The following is a 19,573-nucleotide window of genomic DNA, read 5'->3' as shown; positions in this document are numbered from 1 at the left end:
ATCTTCCAGTTGTGTTGGAGCAGTAGTTGCCAGAGGATACCTGCAAAGGGTGGGGATGGTGGTGAAGTACTTTGAATCTTTCAGCTGTACCACATTTTGTTGTGGCCCTTGGTTACTTTGAAACTGTAGTGTATTTAGTTTAATCTGCTCTGAATAGCACTATTAATTTTTCTGCTGAGTGATTTTTCACACAACAGCTAATCACACGTTTCTATAAATTATATTAATTTAACTTATTTGCCTAACTGTTGTTCTGCAGCGAGTAGCACGGATGTTCTCCAGTTCTTGGCTGTGTGGTCTTGTTGCAGCTGAAAGCAGAACAGGAGCAGCTGAAAAGCATTATTTGGATTATGCATGCTAACCTTACCTTTAGAATCTGGTTCCTAAATCACAATTGTTCTTACCCCTTGTGTCTAATGTGTGTGTCCCCCAACGTGTCACTGCCTCTAGTTATGCTTTTAGTATGAAGATTCTGTGACATCACAAGTATAAATTCAAATGACAAGTCAGTAGGAGCTGGAGATAGGAGTCTTGGTTCAAACAGCATCTTTTTTTGCATTATTCGTGAACCAGAGTAATCATGTCTGGGGATGTAGAGTGGGAAATACAGCCAATTTTGAGTCCTTCACAGTGACTGCATTAGGTTTTGAAGGCACAAATGGGTGATCAATGTGAGCTTGCATGTCATTGACTAGCTCTGGAAAAGAGTTTTCATTATTTTTTAACACACTTTCTGTCTTCCTCTACTTCCAGAGTATGATTTCATCCATTGTAAATAGCACATACTATGCCAATGTATCAGCAACCAAGTGCCAGGAGTTTGGGAGATGGTATAAGAAGTACAAGAAGATTAAAGGTAAATTAACTTCAGTTATTGTTAATTTCCAAGCCAATGAACTGTGTTTGACTGTTTGAAATTTTGTTTTAAGTAAGGGTGATGATAAGCCTTAATAATATTAGTGAATTGTCCGCAAAGAGGGCACAGTTGTAGCACACTGGAAATTAAATCCAGTGCATTATGAACAAGGATGGTGTGAAAGGAAAGATTTTTAAAGAAAACATGCAAGTTACGTCACATTTTAGACTGTAATTGCATTGAAAGGATCAACTGTGTGTGTAAGAAAACTAAAACATCTTGGAAAAAAAATCTGCTCTAGAAGATCTGGATTGTAAAGTTAAATTGCTATGTAAATCACCTTCATCATATTTTATTTATGAAAACTAAAAATCTGTCTTCCTAAGTTAAATGTGTCCTCGCTTTCTGTTTAAATATGGTTAAGTGTATTGGCATTCCTGGAATTTAGGTAGTAGCAGTGCATTTGAGACCAAGTTGCTTGGAGGCACTGGGCTAAATTCATCCCAACTATTCCCATTTGTACCAAACTGAAAGTGGCCCATTATTTTTATGATCTGAAATGGAATTATGTTAGTTGGTGAAATACTAATGTCTCATACAGGAACATTATTTTATGTGGGTTCTTATAACGCCCTTGTTGCCATAATGACTGAGTGTCTTCCAGCAGCACATTATGTGACGTTACTAACATCTGTCATTCGTAATTTGTTCTTTCTCTTGTCCTTTCCTCAGGGGGAGAATTGTGTGTACAATGCAATGTTTTGTTTTGGTGGAGTTTTCTTTTAAATACACATGCTGCTATGTATTTGTGTGAGACAAAGTATGGCTGAAGAAGTGCGCCTTGTATTTGAAGGGGAGGTGGGAGGTTTGTGATGGTTCTTTGTTCCGCAATCTCGGACCGACCCCGAGTACTATGTCTTCTGCACAGGCTAGATTTGCCTTTATGGTAGAAAGTTCTATTTTGCCTGAAGAGTGGACTTCTTGGCCAGAGTCTTCATCTAAGATCTTGAGTCTCTTTTTTAGATATGCTGGGTTCAGGCCATTGAGGACCATGAAGATAAGGTCTTAGACTTAAATTTGACTTGATATTCTTTGGGAAGCCAGTGGAGAGAGAGCAGAGGACAGGTTTGATGTGCTCATGATAGCTTGTGGTTCCTAAGAAGATACATTGCAGTGTTTTGTTTTAGCTAGAGTTTCCTAAGGACTGATGGCTTCCTGCCCAGGTATATCACATTATTTTAGTCCAGATGGTGGGTGATGTAGATATGTATAACCAAGGCTAGCTTATCATCTGCCAGGATGGGTTGGAGTCTTCTAGCTAATTGGAAATGAACACTGGTATGTGAGAGTTAAATGTCAGCAAAGAATCCAAGAGTACTCCTAAACTACAGACTGATTGACCACTTGTAGGTGTGTGTCTTCAGCTAAAGGAATTGCATAGTTACTGCAAACTCTTCAAAATGCTTTCCTCTGCCCACTAGCATATCCCTTTGTTTTGCTTGGGTTCAGCTCCAACCAACTGCTCTTCATTCACCAGCTGATTTCATTCAGCACTGGGCCATCTTGGTGATATGTAACACCAAATTTTTAAATAAGACTCCAGAGGTAATCCTGGCAAGTACAGTCTAGTAAGACTAACTTCACTACAAGACTAATTGGTTGAAACTATAGTAAAGAACAGAATGATCAAACACATAGATAAAGCATAATATGTTGGGGAGGAATCACATGACTTTTGTAAAGGGAAATCATGCTCACCATTCTATTATAATTCTTTTGAGGGTGTCTACAAGCATGTGGACAAGGGTGATCCAGTCGATATAATGTACGTGGACTTTCAGAAGTCTTCAACAGGGTCCCTCACCAAAGGCTCTTAAGCAAAGTAAGCAGTCATGGGACAAGAGGAAAGGTCCTCTCATGGATCAGTAACCAGTTAAAAGATAGGAAACAAAGGGTAGGAATAAATGGTTAGTTTTCAAAATGGAGAGAGGTAAATAATGGGATCCTCCAAGGATCTGTACTGGAAATTGTGCTGTTCATCATATTCATAAATGATCTGGAAAAGGGGGCAAATAGTGAGGTGAGAAAGTTTGCGGACAATACAAAATTACTGAAGATATTTAAGTCCAAAACTGACTGCGAAGAGTTACAAAGGAATCTCACTAAACTGAGTGGGTGACAAAATGGCAGATGAAATTCAGTGTTGATGAATTCAAAGTACTGCACATTGGGGAAAAAATCATCCTAACTATACATACAAAATGATGGAGTCTAAATTAGCTGTTACCACTCAGGAAAGAGACCTTAGAGTCATCATGGATAGTTCTCTAGAAACATCCACTCAATGTGCAGCAGTGGTCAAAAAAGCTAATGATGTTAGGAACCCTTTGGGAAGAGATAAGTAATAAGACAGAAAATATCACAATGCCACTACATAAATTCATTGTACGCCCACACGCTGAATACTGCATGCAGTTCTGGTCACCCCACCTCAAAAAAGATACATGAGAATTGGAAAAGGTTCAGAGGACAACACAAATGATTAGGGGTATGGAACAACTTCTGTACGAGGAGAGGTTAAAAACACTGTTCAGCTTAGAAAATATATGACTAAGGGGGATATGTTAGAGGTGTGTAAAATCATGAATGTTGTGGAGAAAGTGAATAAGGAAAACACAGGAACTAGGGATCGCCCAATGAAATTAATAGGCAGCAGGTTTAAAACAAATATATGTAAGAATTTCTTCACAGAATGCACAGTCAATCTGTAGAACATGTTGCCAGGGATGTTGAGAAGGCCAAAAGTATAACTGGGTTCACAGAAGAATTAGATAAGTTCATGGAGGATAGGTCCATCAATGTCTATTAGCCAAGATGGTCAGTGACTCTACTCCATGCTTTAGGTGTCCCTGAACCTCCATCTGCAAGAAGCTGGGAGTGGATGACAGGTGATGGATCATGTTCTTTTAATTCCCTCTGAAGCATCTGGTACTGGTCACTGTCAGAAGACAGGATATGTGGCTTGATGGATCATTAGTTTGACAGCCAATGCATTGGTCATGCTTCTGTTCATATTTCTTATAGGAAAGGTAAAGCTTTATGTCATTACATATGTCTCTCACTTAAGTCTGTGTCTTGTGTTCATTTCACCTACTGGCTGCATATAGATGTTGAAAAGGCATGGAGAAAGAATTGACCCTTGTGGGACTCAACAAATGAGGGGTCTAGTGGTGGAGGCATAGTTTCCCACCAGCATGGTTTGGATGTGTCCCTGCAGGAAGGACTCAAACCATTTTAGCACATTCCAGTGGACCTCTGCCATCTCTCTCAGGCTAGACAGCAGTATCTTGTAGTCAACAATGTCAAATGTTGCAGACGGGTCAAAGAAGATGAGAATGGATGTCTGCTCACCATCCATTTATTGCAGGAGATCGTTGGTGGCACTAAAGCTGTTTCTGATCATGGCCTGGCCTGAATCCAGATTTTGGGGACTGGATATTAGTTTAAATTAGATGTTTGTAATTGACCTGTGGCTAGATTCTCTGTGAGTTTGCTCAGAAACAGAACGTTTGACACCAAGCAGTAGTTGGTGTGAACCAATGTATCAAAGAGGGAGGGTTTCTTCAGTGTCGGTCTCTGGAAGGGAAGATTCCATCCCTGAATTGGAATGCATTGGCTATTTCAGGCATGACTTGCACCAGAAGCTCAAGCCTTTTTTTCACCAGCCAGAAAGGGCTTGTGTCAGATTCACAAAGCTTGTGTCGGGACTCCCTTATGGTGCCCATAACTTCTTGAGAAGTGAATATACCAAATGTATACTTATTCGTTTAACTCAAATCTCTTAAAAAAGTGTCTGCAGTTTTTTGCTCTTAAAAAGTAGAGCATATAAGATGTGGAAGGCTGCTATTTAATTCATTTAAGGCAAAATATAAACCCATCATCGTAATGTAATAAGGAAGCTTCTTTTAGAATTGAGAATATTTGTATCTTGCATAAGATATCAGGGCAAACACTGAGGGATCTGTTTTCCCTTTGATTTATGTGTTTATTTCCCATTAACTGTAGTGTGGTTACATGTGTGCATGGAGTATGGAAGATATACGTATAAAAATCAGAGCTCTGTTGTGTGCAACAGTGATATTTGCCCTAGCAAGATCGATTATGTTTTAGGTTAAAAATGTCTGTGGAAGATTTTAAAATAGTTGAAGTAAAACTGTAAATGAAGTACGTAAGAGAATTAAGATACACATCTTTTCATCTTGTAAAATTACACAGGGGTCATCTGCAAATTTTGATTTAGACATTTACTATGTCGTTAATATTTACCATTGTGCAGGATGAATTGAATAGTTCCTTCTCACTCTAAATTACCATTGTGTGACTCAGAAGTGTTTTCTTTTCTCTAAATGACTCTTAGTAAAAAGATTTTTTTTTAAAGTGCTCTTGGCTGAAACAAATCAAAGGAATCAAAGAGCTTCAAGGTCATTTAGTAGATCGCTTTTACTCTCTGTTGCAAGAGAAAAGCTATGGGTTTGCTATTTCATCAGGCTAGGGTGTAATGCCAGCTCCAAAGACACTGGAAACCCTTAACTGTAGTGGTTCTCAGTGTTGCCACTTCAGACTCCCAAGTGTTTCTAGCACACCACATCTTCCACTTTCTTCCTTTGTTAGAGCATTCAGTTCTTCAAGCTCTTTCTTTTTTTTTAGTTAGTAAGTGCACAGTTAAATCATTAAGTGCAGTAAAAGCAGAGCGAGACCTTGATTTCAATCAAGAGGTCAAGGACCCAAACCTAAAGAGTTTGCCAGATAACTGTGTATGTGCACTATTTAAAGAGATTCAGCTAGTCGTTGCTGTTTGGAAGAGTATGTGTGTGTTAGTAGGAGGAGAAAAGAGAAGGTTAAGGTATGTGTGAAGTAAACACAAGCTGCTGTAAAACAGTTCAAGTGGTGTTGATTCATCAACCAAACGAGTGGGAGGGAAAACAAAAGATCCATGACAGGTACAGTTGGGTATGGAAAATAAACAGCTATGTAACTTCATTGCAATAATCTCTAGCACGCTCTGAAAGGGAAGATTTCTGCACTTAGTTTGGTGCTTTTAATTTCACATCTCCATTTCTTTGTTATAACTTCATTTCTACTTCACAGTTGGTGGTTTGTACAGTAGAACTCATTTCATATGTGAAATTAGTGAGTTTGTAAATATACATAGCCACACATCTCTTCTAATAAGAAGTAAAAAGTTCTGTTTTTTAAAAAACTGGATATAAGCAACAGTTAGCTTTTAGGGTCAAATTTTGCCCTTGGATATCACTGTGAGGCATTGGGACCAGCACACACATATCCAAGGCCAGATTTGGTTAGTAGAATGTAAAAAAACAAAACAAACAAACAAACAAAAACCGAAACAAGCGAAAAAAAAATCACATGCACTGTGGTAAATGCAAAATAGAAAGGGGCTTCTAAATTACTTTTGACGTTGCAAACTAAATGCAGTCTACGGTATTTAAATGTGTTTCCTATTATCTGCTAATGTCCGTTTTAATAAAACAGTGGGAACTAAATGGTTGCTTCTTAATGAAAACCATGATTTCCTAAACATAAGCTATGTGATTCTGTTACAAATTGCCACATATAGATAGATCTCCTAGGTCAAACTTTTTTTCCCCTTTCTCATGGAAATAAATAAACAGTAAAATAATTATACACTCTGGAAGATCAAAGTAAATATGACTAAAGCAATGCAAAAATAAAAAAGTCCTCTGGGAAAATAAAGAAGAAAATCATCAGGTTGCAGAGTATATAGTTAATGTTTAAATAAATATAAGAAAGTGAACAATCAATAATTTGATATCATTAGCAACAGATGTCAAACCTATATACAAATGGAATTGTATGAAATTTGAAGTAAACATTCTTAGTGTGCATTCTGTTGAGCTTACTGAAAATACAGCTAAATTATTTATGCTTATAATTGTTAAAAGTTTTCAGTTAGTTCAGCTCAGAATGTTAATTTTCTCTTGTGTCAAGGCCATCATAGAATAAGGTTCTGGCTTGACTTTCCTACCCCTGTCTGCCAGCCCCTTTAAGTTTTGTAGAAATTCATCGTTTATTCAGTAGCATAGGAGTTAGTATACATACTGATAACTGGAATTTACTAGTGTGAGAATGGAGATTTTTCCATGTTTTCCCAGCTGTTGGTCTAGCACTCTGTATGTGTGTTTGGGCATGGGTGAATGGGACAGTAGGATGGGAAAAGATCAGGAAAAATCTTCCTAACCAGTTTGGTGTATACGATATATACTGTGTATGCCAGTGGTTCTGAACCAGTGGTCTGGGGCCATGAGCAGGTTTCAGGGCAAGCAGGGCCAGTGTTAGACTCACTGGGGCCCAGGGCAGAAAGCTAAAGTCCCACTGCATGGGGCTGAAGCCTGGGGCCCTGAGTCCTTCCACCTGGGATTGTAGCTGAAGCCTGAGTAACTTTGCTTCTTGGATACTATTAATTTGGGCTTGAATAGAGACTGGGAGTGGCTAAGTCATTATGCAAGGTAGCCTGTCTCCCCTTGTTGTTTTCCTGCAAACCCCCCCCCAGGACGTTCTGGTTAAACTTGGATTATTGCTGTGCACATTGTAGGATGAGCTGTTGCCAGCAGGAGAATGAGTTTGTGTGTGTGGTTTTTTGGAAAAAGGGGGGTGTGTGGGGGGGGGTGAGAAAACCTGGATTAGTGCTGGAGGTGACCCACCTTGATTATCATGCGCATTATAAAGAGGGGTTTCAAAGGGGGATGGGCTGTTGCCAGCAGGAGAGTGAGTTTGTATGTGTGTGTGGGGGGGGGTGGGGAAGGGTGAGAAAACCTGGATTTGTGCTGGAAATGGCTCTACTTGAGGATCACTTTAGATAAGCTGTTGCCAGCGGGGGAGTGAGGTGGGAGGAAGTTTTGTTTCATGGTCTCTGTGTGTATATAATGTCTTCTGCAGTTTCCACGATATGCTATGCATCCGATGAAGTGAGCTGTAGCTCACGAAAGCTCATGCTCAAATAAACTGGTTAGTCTCTAAGGTGCCACAAGTACTCCTTTTCTTTTTACGAATACAGACTAACACGGCTGTTACTCTGAAACTTTGCTTCTTGGGGGGCCCCTGTGGCATGGGGCCCCAGGAAGTTACACTGCTTGCTACCCCATGATGCCGGTCCTTGCTTTTATATGCAGAAAACCATTTGTTGTGGCACAGGTGGGCCGTGGCGCTTTTATAGCATGTTGCGGGTGCCTCAGAAAGAAACACGTTGAGAACCCCTGGTGTATGTAATTGTGGGAAGAGGGCTTATATTAATACAGTTCTAACTTTAAAAGTTGGGAAATGAGAAAGTTAAGGTTCTCAGTAACTTTCTCTTTGTCACACAGCACATATGTAATCATTTAGATCTAGTATTTGGCAGTTTAATTACGATCAAAACTATACACAGGATGTGCAAGATGGAGTGAGTTAATGTTACTACATGTATCTTTTATTTAACTTTTGATTTTAAATTTTCACATTTTTAAGGTTACAGGACTACTTCCTCATTTACACTGAGGCCATTTTGCACTACCCTAATAGTGGAAAGAGGCCTTGAAGTGGATGTAAAATTACCCCACAAGGCCCTTTGCATTCCCAGAGCAGAAGAAAAGGGCCTCATGTACATGAGAATCAGGCCCACAGTTTTAATGAGGATTGCATGTAAATCAGACAGTGATGACCTAGTCTTCGGAGGTACTGAACACAAACATCTCCTATGGAAGTTTACGGAAGCTATGGATGCTCAGACCCTTTGAAATTTATTATCTGAATAATTAGTTTAATATTTCTTAGCAGAATATAATATGAATGAAGCCCAGTCTTTGGTCCAAAAGTAATGAGCTCTTCTGTCAGTCTTCTCTGTGTTTGTATCAAAATCCAGCATAAATGTTCTCTTCCAGTCCATATGTAAATAAAACATAACATTTATTCAAACGCATTGAAAGGCAAAAGCAATTATCTGCAATGAGTTAAAGCAGAAGTAATTCCATTTGCATTATTTGCTTTGTTTTGTGCATGATTCTACAATATTTAACACTGACTTACTTAGATTCCCTGTAAAAATTAAAGAATACATACATAAAAAACTCTGTGTGTGTGTGTGTGTAAACAGACAGAAATATTTCATAGCAATCAAAAGCATTTCCAAGGAATAAAATTCATAGAAATAATTCATTGTCCAGTGTCATTTTGGTAATTTTTTGCTAATGGTCTTTCAGCTATCTGTTTTTAAAAGATATACTCCCTTCCCAAGGTTAGTTTTACAGGAAAGACAATCACTCCTTTACTACTGAAAGTTTTTTAGTACTGTGAATATTTTCTCTTAGCCTGAGCCCAAATTCTCAAGCAGAGGGGAGAAAGGAGAGCAACAAATATGATGTGACCTTAAAACAAGCTAAAAATGTCTTTTGTTTGTCCAGATAATAAGAGTCATCTTTATCCCTAAGATCAGAGACCATCTTGGTGTAAGTTCAGAGATGTTGGCTGATGGTCTTTTTGTGAAGTGATGAATCGCTTCAATATAAATGAATTATTTCTGATTTCAGTAGGTCAGGAGCTAGCTGTTGCAGGAAAGAGGATTACACATCTTTCTTAAACTGAGGATAATCTATGTCGTTTTATCTTTTTGGATCTTCTTTGTTTTTCAGATATTGTTGTAGGCTCTGTTATTTTTTGAAAACTTGTTTACAGCCTCAGACAGACGGACAGAGAATCTGTTTTTTGACCATGGGTCTTAGTTGCAGTTGCAGGATTAGAGAGTTTAGAAGCAGCAGCATTTGCATGAGTTTCCAGCTTTTCCACTCTCAGGCTGACAGAACTCAAGTTTCTCATTCAAGGTAGCAACTGCCGAGGGAGCACACTGAGAATTCCTATTACTTTCTTTAAGAATTATTTTGAATTGTTCATCTGAAACAGGTGTTTTTAGGAACTTCTTAGAAAGGTGGCAGTTCTTTTCCATCCAAGATTTTTGCTTTAAATTGGCCTGTGTAGTAATGTTTTCTTTGGACTTCGACATTTCGGATGGCTAGTTACACTCATTATCAGTTTAGATACTTAAATAACTTATTTAAGAATTTGCAGTTTCTTGGGGTTTTTTTGCTTGTACTTTAGTTGTTGATCCGGAGCTAAGCCAAAACGAAGCCTTTCAGTTCAGCTGACAGCTCTTCCTCCTGTTATGAAAATCTGAACCTTTTCTTTTGAATTCAGTAGGGTTTTTTCATTTTTTTAAAAGAAAATAAAGAAACTATTGGTCTTGATATTGTTAGCATTTTGATGGCCCACGGAGGCTTTGAAAGGTCACAGTTCACTGAGGGATGAGCTCACATCTTTAATGCTGTTAAGCTGTAGACGATGTTCTGCTGTACTGCTTCGATGGGACAGTAGGGCATTGGTTTACATTGAGACTGTTGTATCTTTACAATGGAAAAAGATGGAGACTTAATTTTTTTAAAATAAGAGTATAGAATTGACCGAACAGGCAGGATACAGCAAACATTACAGATATCTGAAAATTGTCTACACCTTTTCAAACCCACATTTCTTTTTCTCCTGTCCATGATGTTATGACGTTTATTTTTAAGGACTGTGTTGTGTGTGTGTGTGGTTCAATGAGACGCAACCTGCCCAATGCCTTATATTCCAGAAGCCCATAAGCAGTGGCCTTTGTGGCTGTTAAGCAGGATGGAGAGAATTAGAACTGGCTGAACTATTTTGAAATTTGAATTTTGATGAAAAAGACGTGTGTGGGAATTTCAACTTTGGAAAATGTTATTCCTATTTTTTGACTGCGCTAGAGAGAATGGGAAGTCCTTATAGCTCCCAGTGTGTTGTCACTGCTAGGTGTCTGCTAAAAAATTTAACAGATGCTCACTAAGCATGCTCAGAAGTGAGTTGTCAATTATTTACCTTTTTTGTTTTAAAAACTTTTACTTTCAAAATTAGCTAAGAGATACTTCCTCATTGTGGAGCAGTCACATGCCAAGACTGCAGTTTTGCTCAGCCATTTTTGAATTATTGGGGAGCAAAGTAAAAAAAAAAATTCTCTTCTCCCCCCCCCTCCGCATCTGGTTATCCCAGAGTGTCTTATTTTTTTTCAGATCTCTTTTGCACCATTCTACAGGTTAAATAGGACACACTGCTGTTAGAATCCAGTATTTATAACTATGTGCAATCCCCTACCCCTTAAAATTTTTTTTTTAAAAAAAGGGCGTAAAACCTTTTTGGTCACACATAATTCAAAAATTGGTTGAATGGATTTTCCTCACACATAACAAAAAAACGAAAATGAACTTCCAGTCTCAGGCCAGCTAAGGAAATTTCAGCCCCAAAGGAGAATTTTTGAGAAAGTTAGCATCAGGTGAACATGAGAATGCAAAAAGAACTCTAGACCAAGTTTGAAAATCCCCATATCTGTTGCTGGGACAGAGAGTGCAGCACTGCTGTATCCTGATCATCTGAATTGCAGATTACACAAAATGTATTTCTGTCACTGACTTATATTTATTCAGCACTCCAGTTACCTGATGTTGTTAGACAAGTCTCTTTGTAAATGACATGAGTGATCCATTTCCCCTGATGATTGCTACCAATTGGACTCAGAAAGTGATCACCCACAGCACACATTGCACAATTGGTCAGGTATGGTTTGGGAGGTGCATCATCCATGGTAGATCACTGCCTAATTGTAGGGAAGATGCATAACTACCAGGACAAACTTTTCTCAGAATAATTTTACACTATCACAGGCATTTCTATACAGGACAAGAGCACTGGTCCATCTAGATTAGCTGTTTCTGTAAATTTATTCTGACAATGTTTATTCTTCTTCTTCATCTTCATTTTTATTCAGTCTGACTGGCATGTAAAGCTCCTCTCTGTATCATATGGACTTACAGTTAGCATATCCTGCCTGTGAACTAGACTGCACATAGTTATAAATACTGGATTCGAATGGCAGTGTGTCCTGTTTAACCTGTAGAGTGGCACAAAAGAGATCTGAAAAAATAAGACACTCTGGGATAACCAGTGGGATTCCATGGGTTGTACGTTTATAGGGTGGACATTTGGCCTAGTATGTTTAAACAGAATTAAAAGAAACAAAGTTAGAGTCAATACACTGTGAAATCTATGGGAGACTTTCCATTATTCCAGTGGGATCAAGCCCTTAGTGTGTGTGTGTGAGAGAGAGAGAGAGTCTCTACATCTTTTGTAAATGTGCTGATGCATGTGGGAGCTTAGAAATGAACACTGTATGAGGGCTGGCTGTGGTGGGTTGGTCCATAACATTAGTTCACCTTGTGCCCAGTTCACCTTGGGTGCTGGTTGCACAGAAGCCTGGTGTTAATTCAAATGCACAAATAATGAAGTGGGGGTGAGTGAGAGAGAGAGAACTAAACACTGCACAGTCAAGAACAGACAAACGTGTTCTCTGTTTGGTGTTTCCATTAGGCTAGGACAGAGAATCACCTTAATGCCTCTCCCTGTGCCCCAACCCCCATTATTACATATTTGCTATATAGCTGCTGTTGGGTCATTTGCATGTTATGAGAGTGGAGGCAGAGAGAGATTGTAAAAGTTAAAACTTATTATCAAGGCTGGCTCATTCTGGTAATCTGCATTTTCTCTGAGCCTATCTATCCCAATGCTTCAAGAGCAAGTGGCCTGGCCAGAGAGCAGACGGTAAATGAAGGGCTTTGGTAGACACTGAAGATTAGATGTTGAATGAAAATGAGGCTCCTCAAGCTAGTCCCCTGTACTGAAGTGGCTAAGTGGGTTGTGATGAAAAGAAATAAGTAATTACAGTAATTATAGATGAAAAGATATGACGTTACCACTTTAAAGGCATCTCCTTTGTTCTGGAATGGTTTTGTTATTTTGAAAGAGTTGGCTTGTAATTATGAAGAGAAAGCAGCTGGGTAGCCTCTGGATGTGCCATGGCAGCACTGGCTCCTTAGGCAGAGGGTGATTCTGTGGCTTAATGTGTTGGCCTCGCAATAGTAGAGTCATGGGTTCAGATCCTGCTTCAGTGTTTGGTGATACCTAAACCTGCATGACTGTGACTAATAAGGCATGACTGACCTTTATGGTTCAGAAGTATTGCAGGGCTTAATGTGGTGCACTAACAGAGCAGCGTGTGGAAACTGGCCTAGTGCAATCTATATAGTTGGCTGTCACGAGGACCAGAATCTTTGACTTTTCTGGTCATCAAATTGAATCAGGTTTTAAATTAAGAAATAGAACGAAGAAGAAAACCACCAAAACTCTGAAATGGTTCCACTGAAAAACAGCAACATGACACCTGCTATCCTGTGATGGTGAGTTAAAATCACAATGGAAATAAAGCAGTTCTGTCTATTCTTTTTCACAACCTCCTCCTCCTCCATTACAGTGGCTGTTTGTTGGAGATCTCAGACAAAGAGTTTGTAGCCCCCCATGGAATGGAAAGGCCAAGGATTGAATGGGCCTTGGAAGATGGTCTACCATTTCCTCCACAAAGGAGACTTACCAGTGTCAGGGAGTAGTGTGTTGGTGGGGAAGCATGTTAAGCTTGCCCTGTTGCTCTCTGCACTATACCATTCTGCGAATGAATTGAGGAATTTGGTACCTAGAGCTGGCAGTCAATTCCAGTGTCATTCATAAGCCCTAAATGCACCACAGGCTGTTTATGAGAATGTTTCTGTTGACAACCAAGTAAAAAAAAAAATGGGGAAAAAAAGAGGGAACACTCTCGCTCTTCTGCCTAAAAGCATCTGATTTAAATCTATTCATCTTTTTTCATTTGAATGGAAAGTCCTTTTTCATGCTATTATCTGCATCAGCTCTTAGACTGTCCAAGATGGATTCAGGTAGACAATACGGAGAGATGTGCTTTGGTTTGCTCTTCCTCCGAATCCAGGCATCTTCCTAGTAAAGCTGTAATACTTTGACACACATGGTAATCATTACAACAGGAGAAAGGAGCATAGAAAATGGACAGTTTGCTGCACTCAGTTAGGGGATCATGTTGGTCTGTGGTTGTTTTTGGTGTTCAGTGACTTTCTAGTTAATAAGAAATGAGGGACGGAGATGACAGTTGGTCAGGAGTTTTTTGACCAAGTGTTTTTTCACCAGAAAATACTGATTTGTTGAAACTGAAACTTTTTGCAGAAACTTTATCTGTTTTGATGAAACTTTCCTCAGGTTCCAGGACTGAGAGAGAGAGAGAGAGAGAGAGAGAGAGAGAGAGCAGCCTCCGCACCCCAGAATAGCCAGTAATGCGCTGCTTAGGGCGCTCACCTGGGATGACCCAGGTTCAGATTTGATTTGGAGCAAGGACTCCATTGCAGTGGCAATAATATATATATTTTAAAGGCTTGGTTTCATCCTGTTGCTGAACAAAAACAAAAGTCAAACACAGTTTTTGCGAAACTGAATAATTGTTTTCTGATCACCCCTAATGAGTGCTGTGTGAGCTGCTTTCTAAGCTCTGGCAATGCACCTTAGCACCTCCTGGGCACAGACACCTTAAATCTGGCTAACTGGTGTAATAAATTTGGAAGAGTGTAGGTCAGATAGTATTGCATTTTTATTTACAAGGATTCTTTAGGGTAATGAGCTTCATAGCTGATATTGCATACTTGCTTATTTAAATAGTTAGCCAGTATGATATGGGGACAAAGGGCACAGTTACAAGACAATCTGAGAAGGACAAATACATGCTAGGATAAGACTGTGTGTGGAATGTGTGGAAATCAGACAGTGCAAATGGAGGATATCACTTACCTATATAAAACGTGAGGCTGTGTATTGATATGGCTGTGCAAGGGCATTCAGCTTCATTATTCATATGTTGTGCCCTCTGTATATTGCCTTCTTTTTCATGTTAATTGCTATGGGGCTGCTCTTTGTCTGAGGATTATACCATGCCACCATTTCTGCATTCTCACATTGACTTCACTGCCTGGGTTGGCCCTGCAGTGCCCCTACTGGCCACAGCTTGAGATGTGACATTGGGCAGGGAGGAAGGTCTCTGAGGTGGGATAGAGCATTCTCCTTCTCGAATGCTTGACTGCCTGGTTGTTGCTCACATATTCAGTGTCTAACGGATCACCCTACGTGGGGACTGCAAGGAATTTCCCTCTCAGTCAGATTGGCAATGACCTTTTTCACCTTCCTCTGCAGCATGTGGGTGCAGGTCACTTGCCAGGATTATCTGTGTATATCTCACTTAGTCATTTTCCTGCCATTGCAGGGGCCTCAGGACTGGTGCTCCTTGGGACCTCCTATTCTCTGCCTGTGGCATATTGTACTCTAGCCTCCTGTGCATTGTAATACTTTGCTCGAATTTTAGTTGGGTTTAGTAGACAGGTGTTGGTGGCTTGTGATACACGGGAGGTCAAACTGGATGGTCTGCTGGTCCCTTCTGGCTCTATGACTCTGTGAGAGCAACATGGCAGACAATATGGGTAGTATTGTTAGAAAGTTAGTCTGAGGCCACAGTGTAGAGGGAGTTGGGTAATGCATATTTTTTCCATGCAACGTGATTGTTAATGGTGACTTTTTTATTATTAAGGCAGCTAAAGTGACTAGAATCTGTTTTGTTTATGGAGGACATGTGTATTACTGTACAGCATAAAATGATGGAAAAAGGAAACTGATAATAAGGGGAAAAATACACCCAAGGAAACGAGTCAGATGATATGTTTGTATTCTTGTAATACCAGCTAGCACTGCAAAGGTTAACAGCCTGGCAGCGTTTTCATTTTAAACTTTACTTTTAAAGGGGTCTATAGCTTGGCACTTAAACCAGGTCTGGGTGGAAACTTGGCAAGTAAGGTTCAGCCCAGGAAAGTGAATTTTATTTGTTACTAAATGTTCAAAAATACTTGGTTACCTTTAAGGTTTTGGTGTTCTTAGAAATTCACCAGCTTCAGTGCCTTGTTCTTTTGCACTTCTCTAACTACAAAACTGCTTAGAGCTAAATTCAGCCCTCTTGAAACTGAGGTGAATTTCACTGGTGCCAATAGAATTGCTCTGAATTGACAGTGGTGTAAGTGAGGACTGAGCTTGACCTTTATTTTCTCTTCAACAAAAATACTTCGGGTGTTTGGTCTCTAGCAAATGCTAGGGTTATTTATTAATTTTTAAAATGGATTTGTGGAAGATTAATTCATGCTGGACAAGTGGCTATTGCACAGGTTCAGTAATATCTTAAAAAAGCTTTTGTAAATTATATGTATATATCTGTATTAACATTGCTCACATTCCATAGTGCAAATTTGCATTACGACAGATATGGAATCAGAGAATGATACAGTAGGACCTGGTCCTGCAAACTCTTACATGGATTGTCCTTGTGCTGTAATCCTAGTTCATTAATTGGGACTAGTCTCTTGGATAAGGGTAGGCAACACCTCGTCCATAGACTAGATTGTTGAAAAAAATTGAATGATGACGTGTCTGTGCAATATGCTGCAATTACTGTAAAAAAGCTTGTGGTTTTATTTTCAAAATATTTTTTGTGTTTTGAGTGGAGCGGGTCAAATTTTTTTCATTGAAACATGTTGATTTTCAACCACAATGAAAAATTTCGCACAAAATTCTCATTTTGGTCGAAATGGAATTTTTTGAAACACTGGAAACCGAAAACATTTCAGTAAAATTATTTAGTTTTTGATAAAAGAATTTTTTGTTTGTTGTTCAGAAACTGATTTTTTTTTTTTTTTTTGACCAAAAGCTGAAAGGTTTTCAGGTTTTGGTTTTTCATAGAAAGATTAAATAAAAATGGAAGACATTTCCCACAAAAATAAATGGCATTGTTCATGCAGCTCTAGTATTTAGTACTCCTGTGAGATGCTGGATTGAGATCTCTAGAGTTCAAAATCCTATGTGTATGCCCAGAACTTTTCCACACTATCTCGCCAGTGTGACCACAACCCTGTTCATGAGGGATTAGCTCTAGGGGTGAAAGGATTGTTGATTCCCCAAGAATCAATAACATCATATGTTTGATTCAGAGAAGAACAGGCAAGATCCCCAATAAGTTGTCTACCTGAATATTGACTAGCTAACGCTTCAAAGCCTTGTATAAGATAAACAAAAAATCTTCAAAGCATTGTGCAAACATTATTGATTACACAAGTTCTAATATTATTGTGACATCCATGAGATAAATCATGGCTCATTATTTGCGGAAAACATTCCTGTGATGGGTCAATAATTTCTAGATATGTGATACTACGTCCTAGAACCCTTTTAATCACATCATATATATAAATGCATCCAGACTGGCTATAGCTAAGTTTATTGAAAACTATGGCCTGGTATGTCAAGGTGAATTCATACAATCCTGGTCATTTTATTTGTGTGGGGTACAAGACTTTCATTTGCAGCTAGAGTCCTTGTGGTGGGACACTCTGTCCTTCATTTCTTAATAATTGCAAATTATTTTTTTTTAAAAAAAGGGGAGCTGCTGGCAGGTTTATAGGGAGGCGACTGTAAGCAGTGGCTGAAACACTGAAAAAAGATGTGGTGGTTCTTTTTGGCGGTGCATTTGCCTGTGTGTCTTTCCTGGAAGCCTCATGTTTCTGCAAGTAAAGCTTGTAGAGGTGTGAATTAATAATTTCTCTGTCTGATACTTTAGCTGTAGCATTTTATTATAGGTACTAAAAATACAGTCACTTGTAATAACAGTTATAGTAACAGTCCTGCTGTAAGTGCAAATCAAAATCACAATGAACTCATTTTTTCTTTTAACAGTGGAAAGAGTGGAAAGAGAAAACCTATCAGACTATTGTGTTCTGGGTCAGCGTCCCATGCACTTACCAAATATCAACCAACTGGCAACCTTGGGAAAAACTAATGAACAATCTTCTCATGGCCAAATTCACCACAGTACTCCAATCCGAAATCAAGTGCCAACGTTGCAGCCAATCATGAGCCCTGGTATCCTGTCTCCTCAGCTCAGTCCACAGCTGGTAAGGCAGCAGATAGCAATGGCCCACCTGATAAACCAACAGATTGCTGTAAGCCGGCTATTGGCTCACCAACACCCACAAGCTATCAACCAACAGTTCTTGAATCATCCACCCATCCCTAGAGCTGTCAAACCAGAGCCAACGAATTCATCAGTGGAAGTCTCTCCAGATATTTATCAGCAAGTCAGGGATGAGCTGAAGAGAGCCAGTGTGTCCCAAGCTGTCTTTGCAAGAGTGGCATTCAACCGCACCCAGGTATCAATTTTTATTCTATTAAATAAGAAGAGCAGAGGGGAAAAGGTCGTAACTTTACAAGGTTGCATGGTTATTGCAAGTCATGACAAGAAACATACCAAGGAAATATCAGCTTCTCTTTTTCTAATCTCATCTTATTGTCATCACAGTTATAAATCTTTCAAAATTTTCAAGTTAGGTTGAATTTTCAAGTTAGATGGTCAGTCTTGGGTGCTATTAAAATTATTGCAGGGTGCAGCTTATATTCTGCGTAAAGTACTATGAATTTCACTTGCAGACGGGGAGTGCAACCCTCACTGATAGGATACTACTTCATGATAAAATAATTCTGTGGGCCTACTTTTCTGCTGCTATATGGAGAGGTGCCCCCAGAAATTTTTCCCATGGTTCTCACTGTCAATCTCGGTGGAGCCATGGCCGCTGCAGCTGCTTGCCCCACTGCCTGACCTTCCTAGTCCGTGCCATGTTCAGGCCCTGCTTTCCAGCCTGATCCGTCCCCATCACTACCTGTCCTTGAGGAGGGGATTTGTGCTGCTGGAAGTGAGGAGGTCTCCGGGGGGCAAAGGGGAAGCCAGTGCCGGAGCCGGCCCCACAGCAGTGGTGAGGAAGAGCCCCTCCACTGAGTGAGTGTTGTTGCCACCTGGTGCATGGGGGTTGCAGCGATGATCAGGGTTGGCCCCGCAGCCCCTCCTGAGTGGTGCTGCGGCCCTCGTGCGTTGGCTTACAATGGCACTCACTCAGTTTTGACCCTGTGGCACCTCCATCACAACGGAGGGGCCGTGGGGCCTAACTTGAACAGCATTGTAATCCCCACACACCAGATCACAGTGCCACTCACTCAGTTTTGGCCCTGTGGCCCATCCATCATGACAGAGGGGTCATGGGGCCTAACCTGAGCAACGCTGGGATCCCTGTACACCAGCTCACAATGCCACTCACTCAATTTTGGCCCTGTCACCACTCGTCATGATGGAGGGCCACAGGCCTAACCTGAATGGGCAGTGGGGTGGCCAAGGCTGCTCCTCCTTGCCCCTGCCTGTGGTATGCATCGTGCATAATGTGCGCATGACTGTGGGCACCATTGGATATGACCGCTTTTGACTGTATCTCTTGTTAATTGTGGGTGCGAAGCTAGGTTAGTCAGCCATAGGAAGAATCCATGCCAATGCAGGGGATCCCCTGTTGGTGTCAGGTCAGCATAGCAGCTCCTATTTCTTGTCTCTGCTTGTAGCTGGTGTCAGGAGCATGGCTGGGTGAAAGCACACATCGTTAGGATGATCCCACACCCTACTGATATCTGGCTCGCTTCATGCCTTTTGCAGCCTGCTCATTTTACTGCAGATTTCAGACTGCTCCAGATGGTACTGGGGGCTGGATTGATTCCCATCCAGATGAGATTCAGGACTCGGGGCTGAAAAGGGCAAGCTTTGTGCCTCCCCATGAGCTGCCC

General features: G+C 40.2%; 1 protein-coding gene across 3 annotated transcripts in view; it reads left to right on the top strand.

Annotated features, from left to right (window-relative positions):
• Positions 1-19,573, top strand: part of SATB2 (SATB homeobox 2) — a 166,207-nt gene that overhangs the window by 80,666 nt on the left and 65,968 nt on the right. For all 3 annotated transcript variants that reach the window (XM_043525481.1, XM_037912819.2, XM_037912818.2), the window contains exons 6-7: positions 754-856; positions 17,651-18,123. In XM_043525481.1, the coding sequence (XP_043381416.1) occupies positions 754-856; positions 17,651-18,123 (576 nt within the window). The remainder of the gene's footprint in view (positions 1-753; positions 857-17,650; positions 18,124-19,573) is intronic.

The sequence above is a fragment of the Chelonia mydas genome, chromosome 11, assembly GCF_015237465.2.
Source record: "Chelonia mydas isolate rCheMyd1 chromosome 11, rCheMyd1.pri.v2, whole genome shotgun sequence".
Taxonomy (NCBI): Eukaryota; Metazoa; Chordata; order Testudines; family Cheloniidae; genus Chelonia; species Chelonia mydas.
This window is presented reverse-complemented; position numbering and strand designations above follow the sequence as displayed.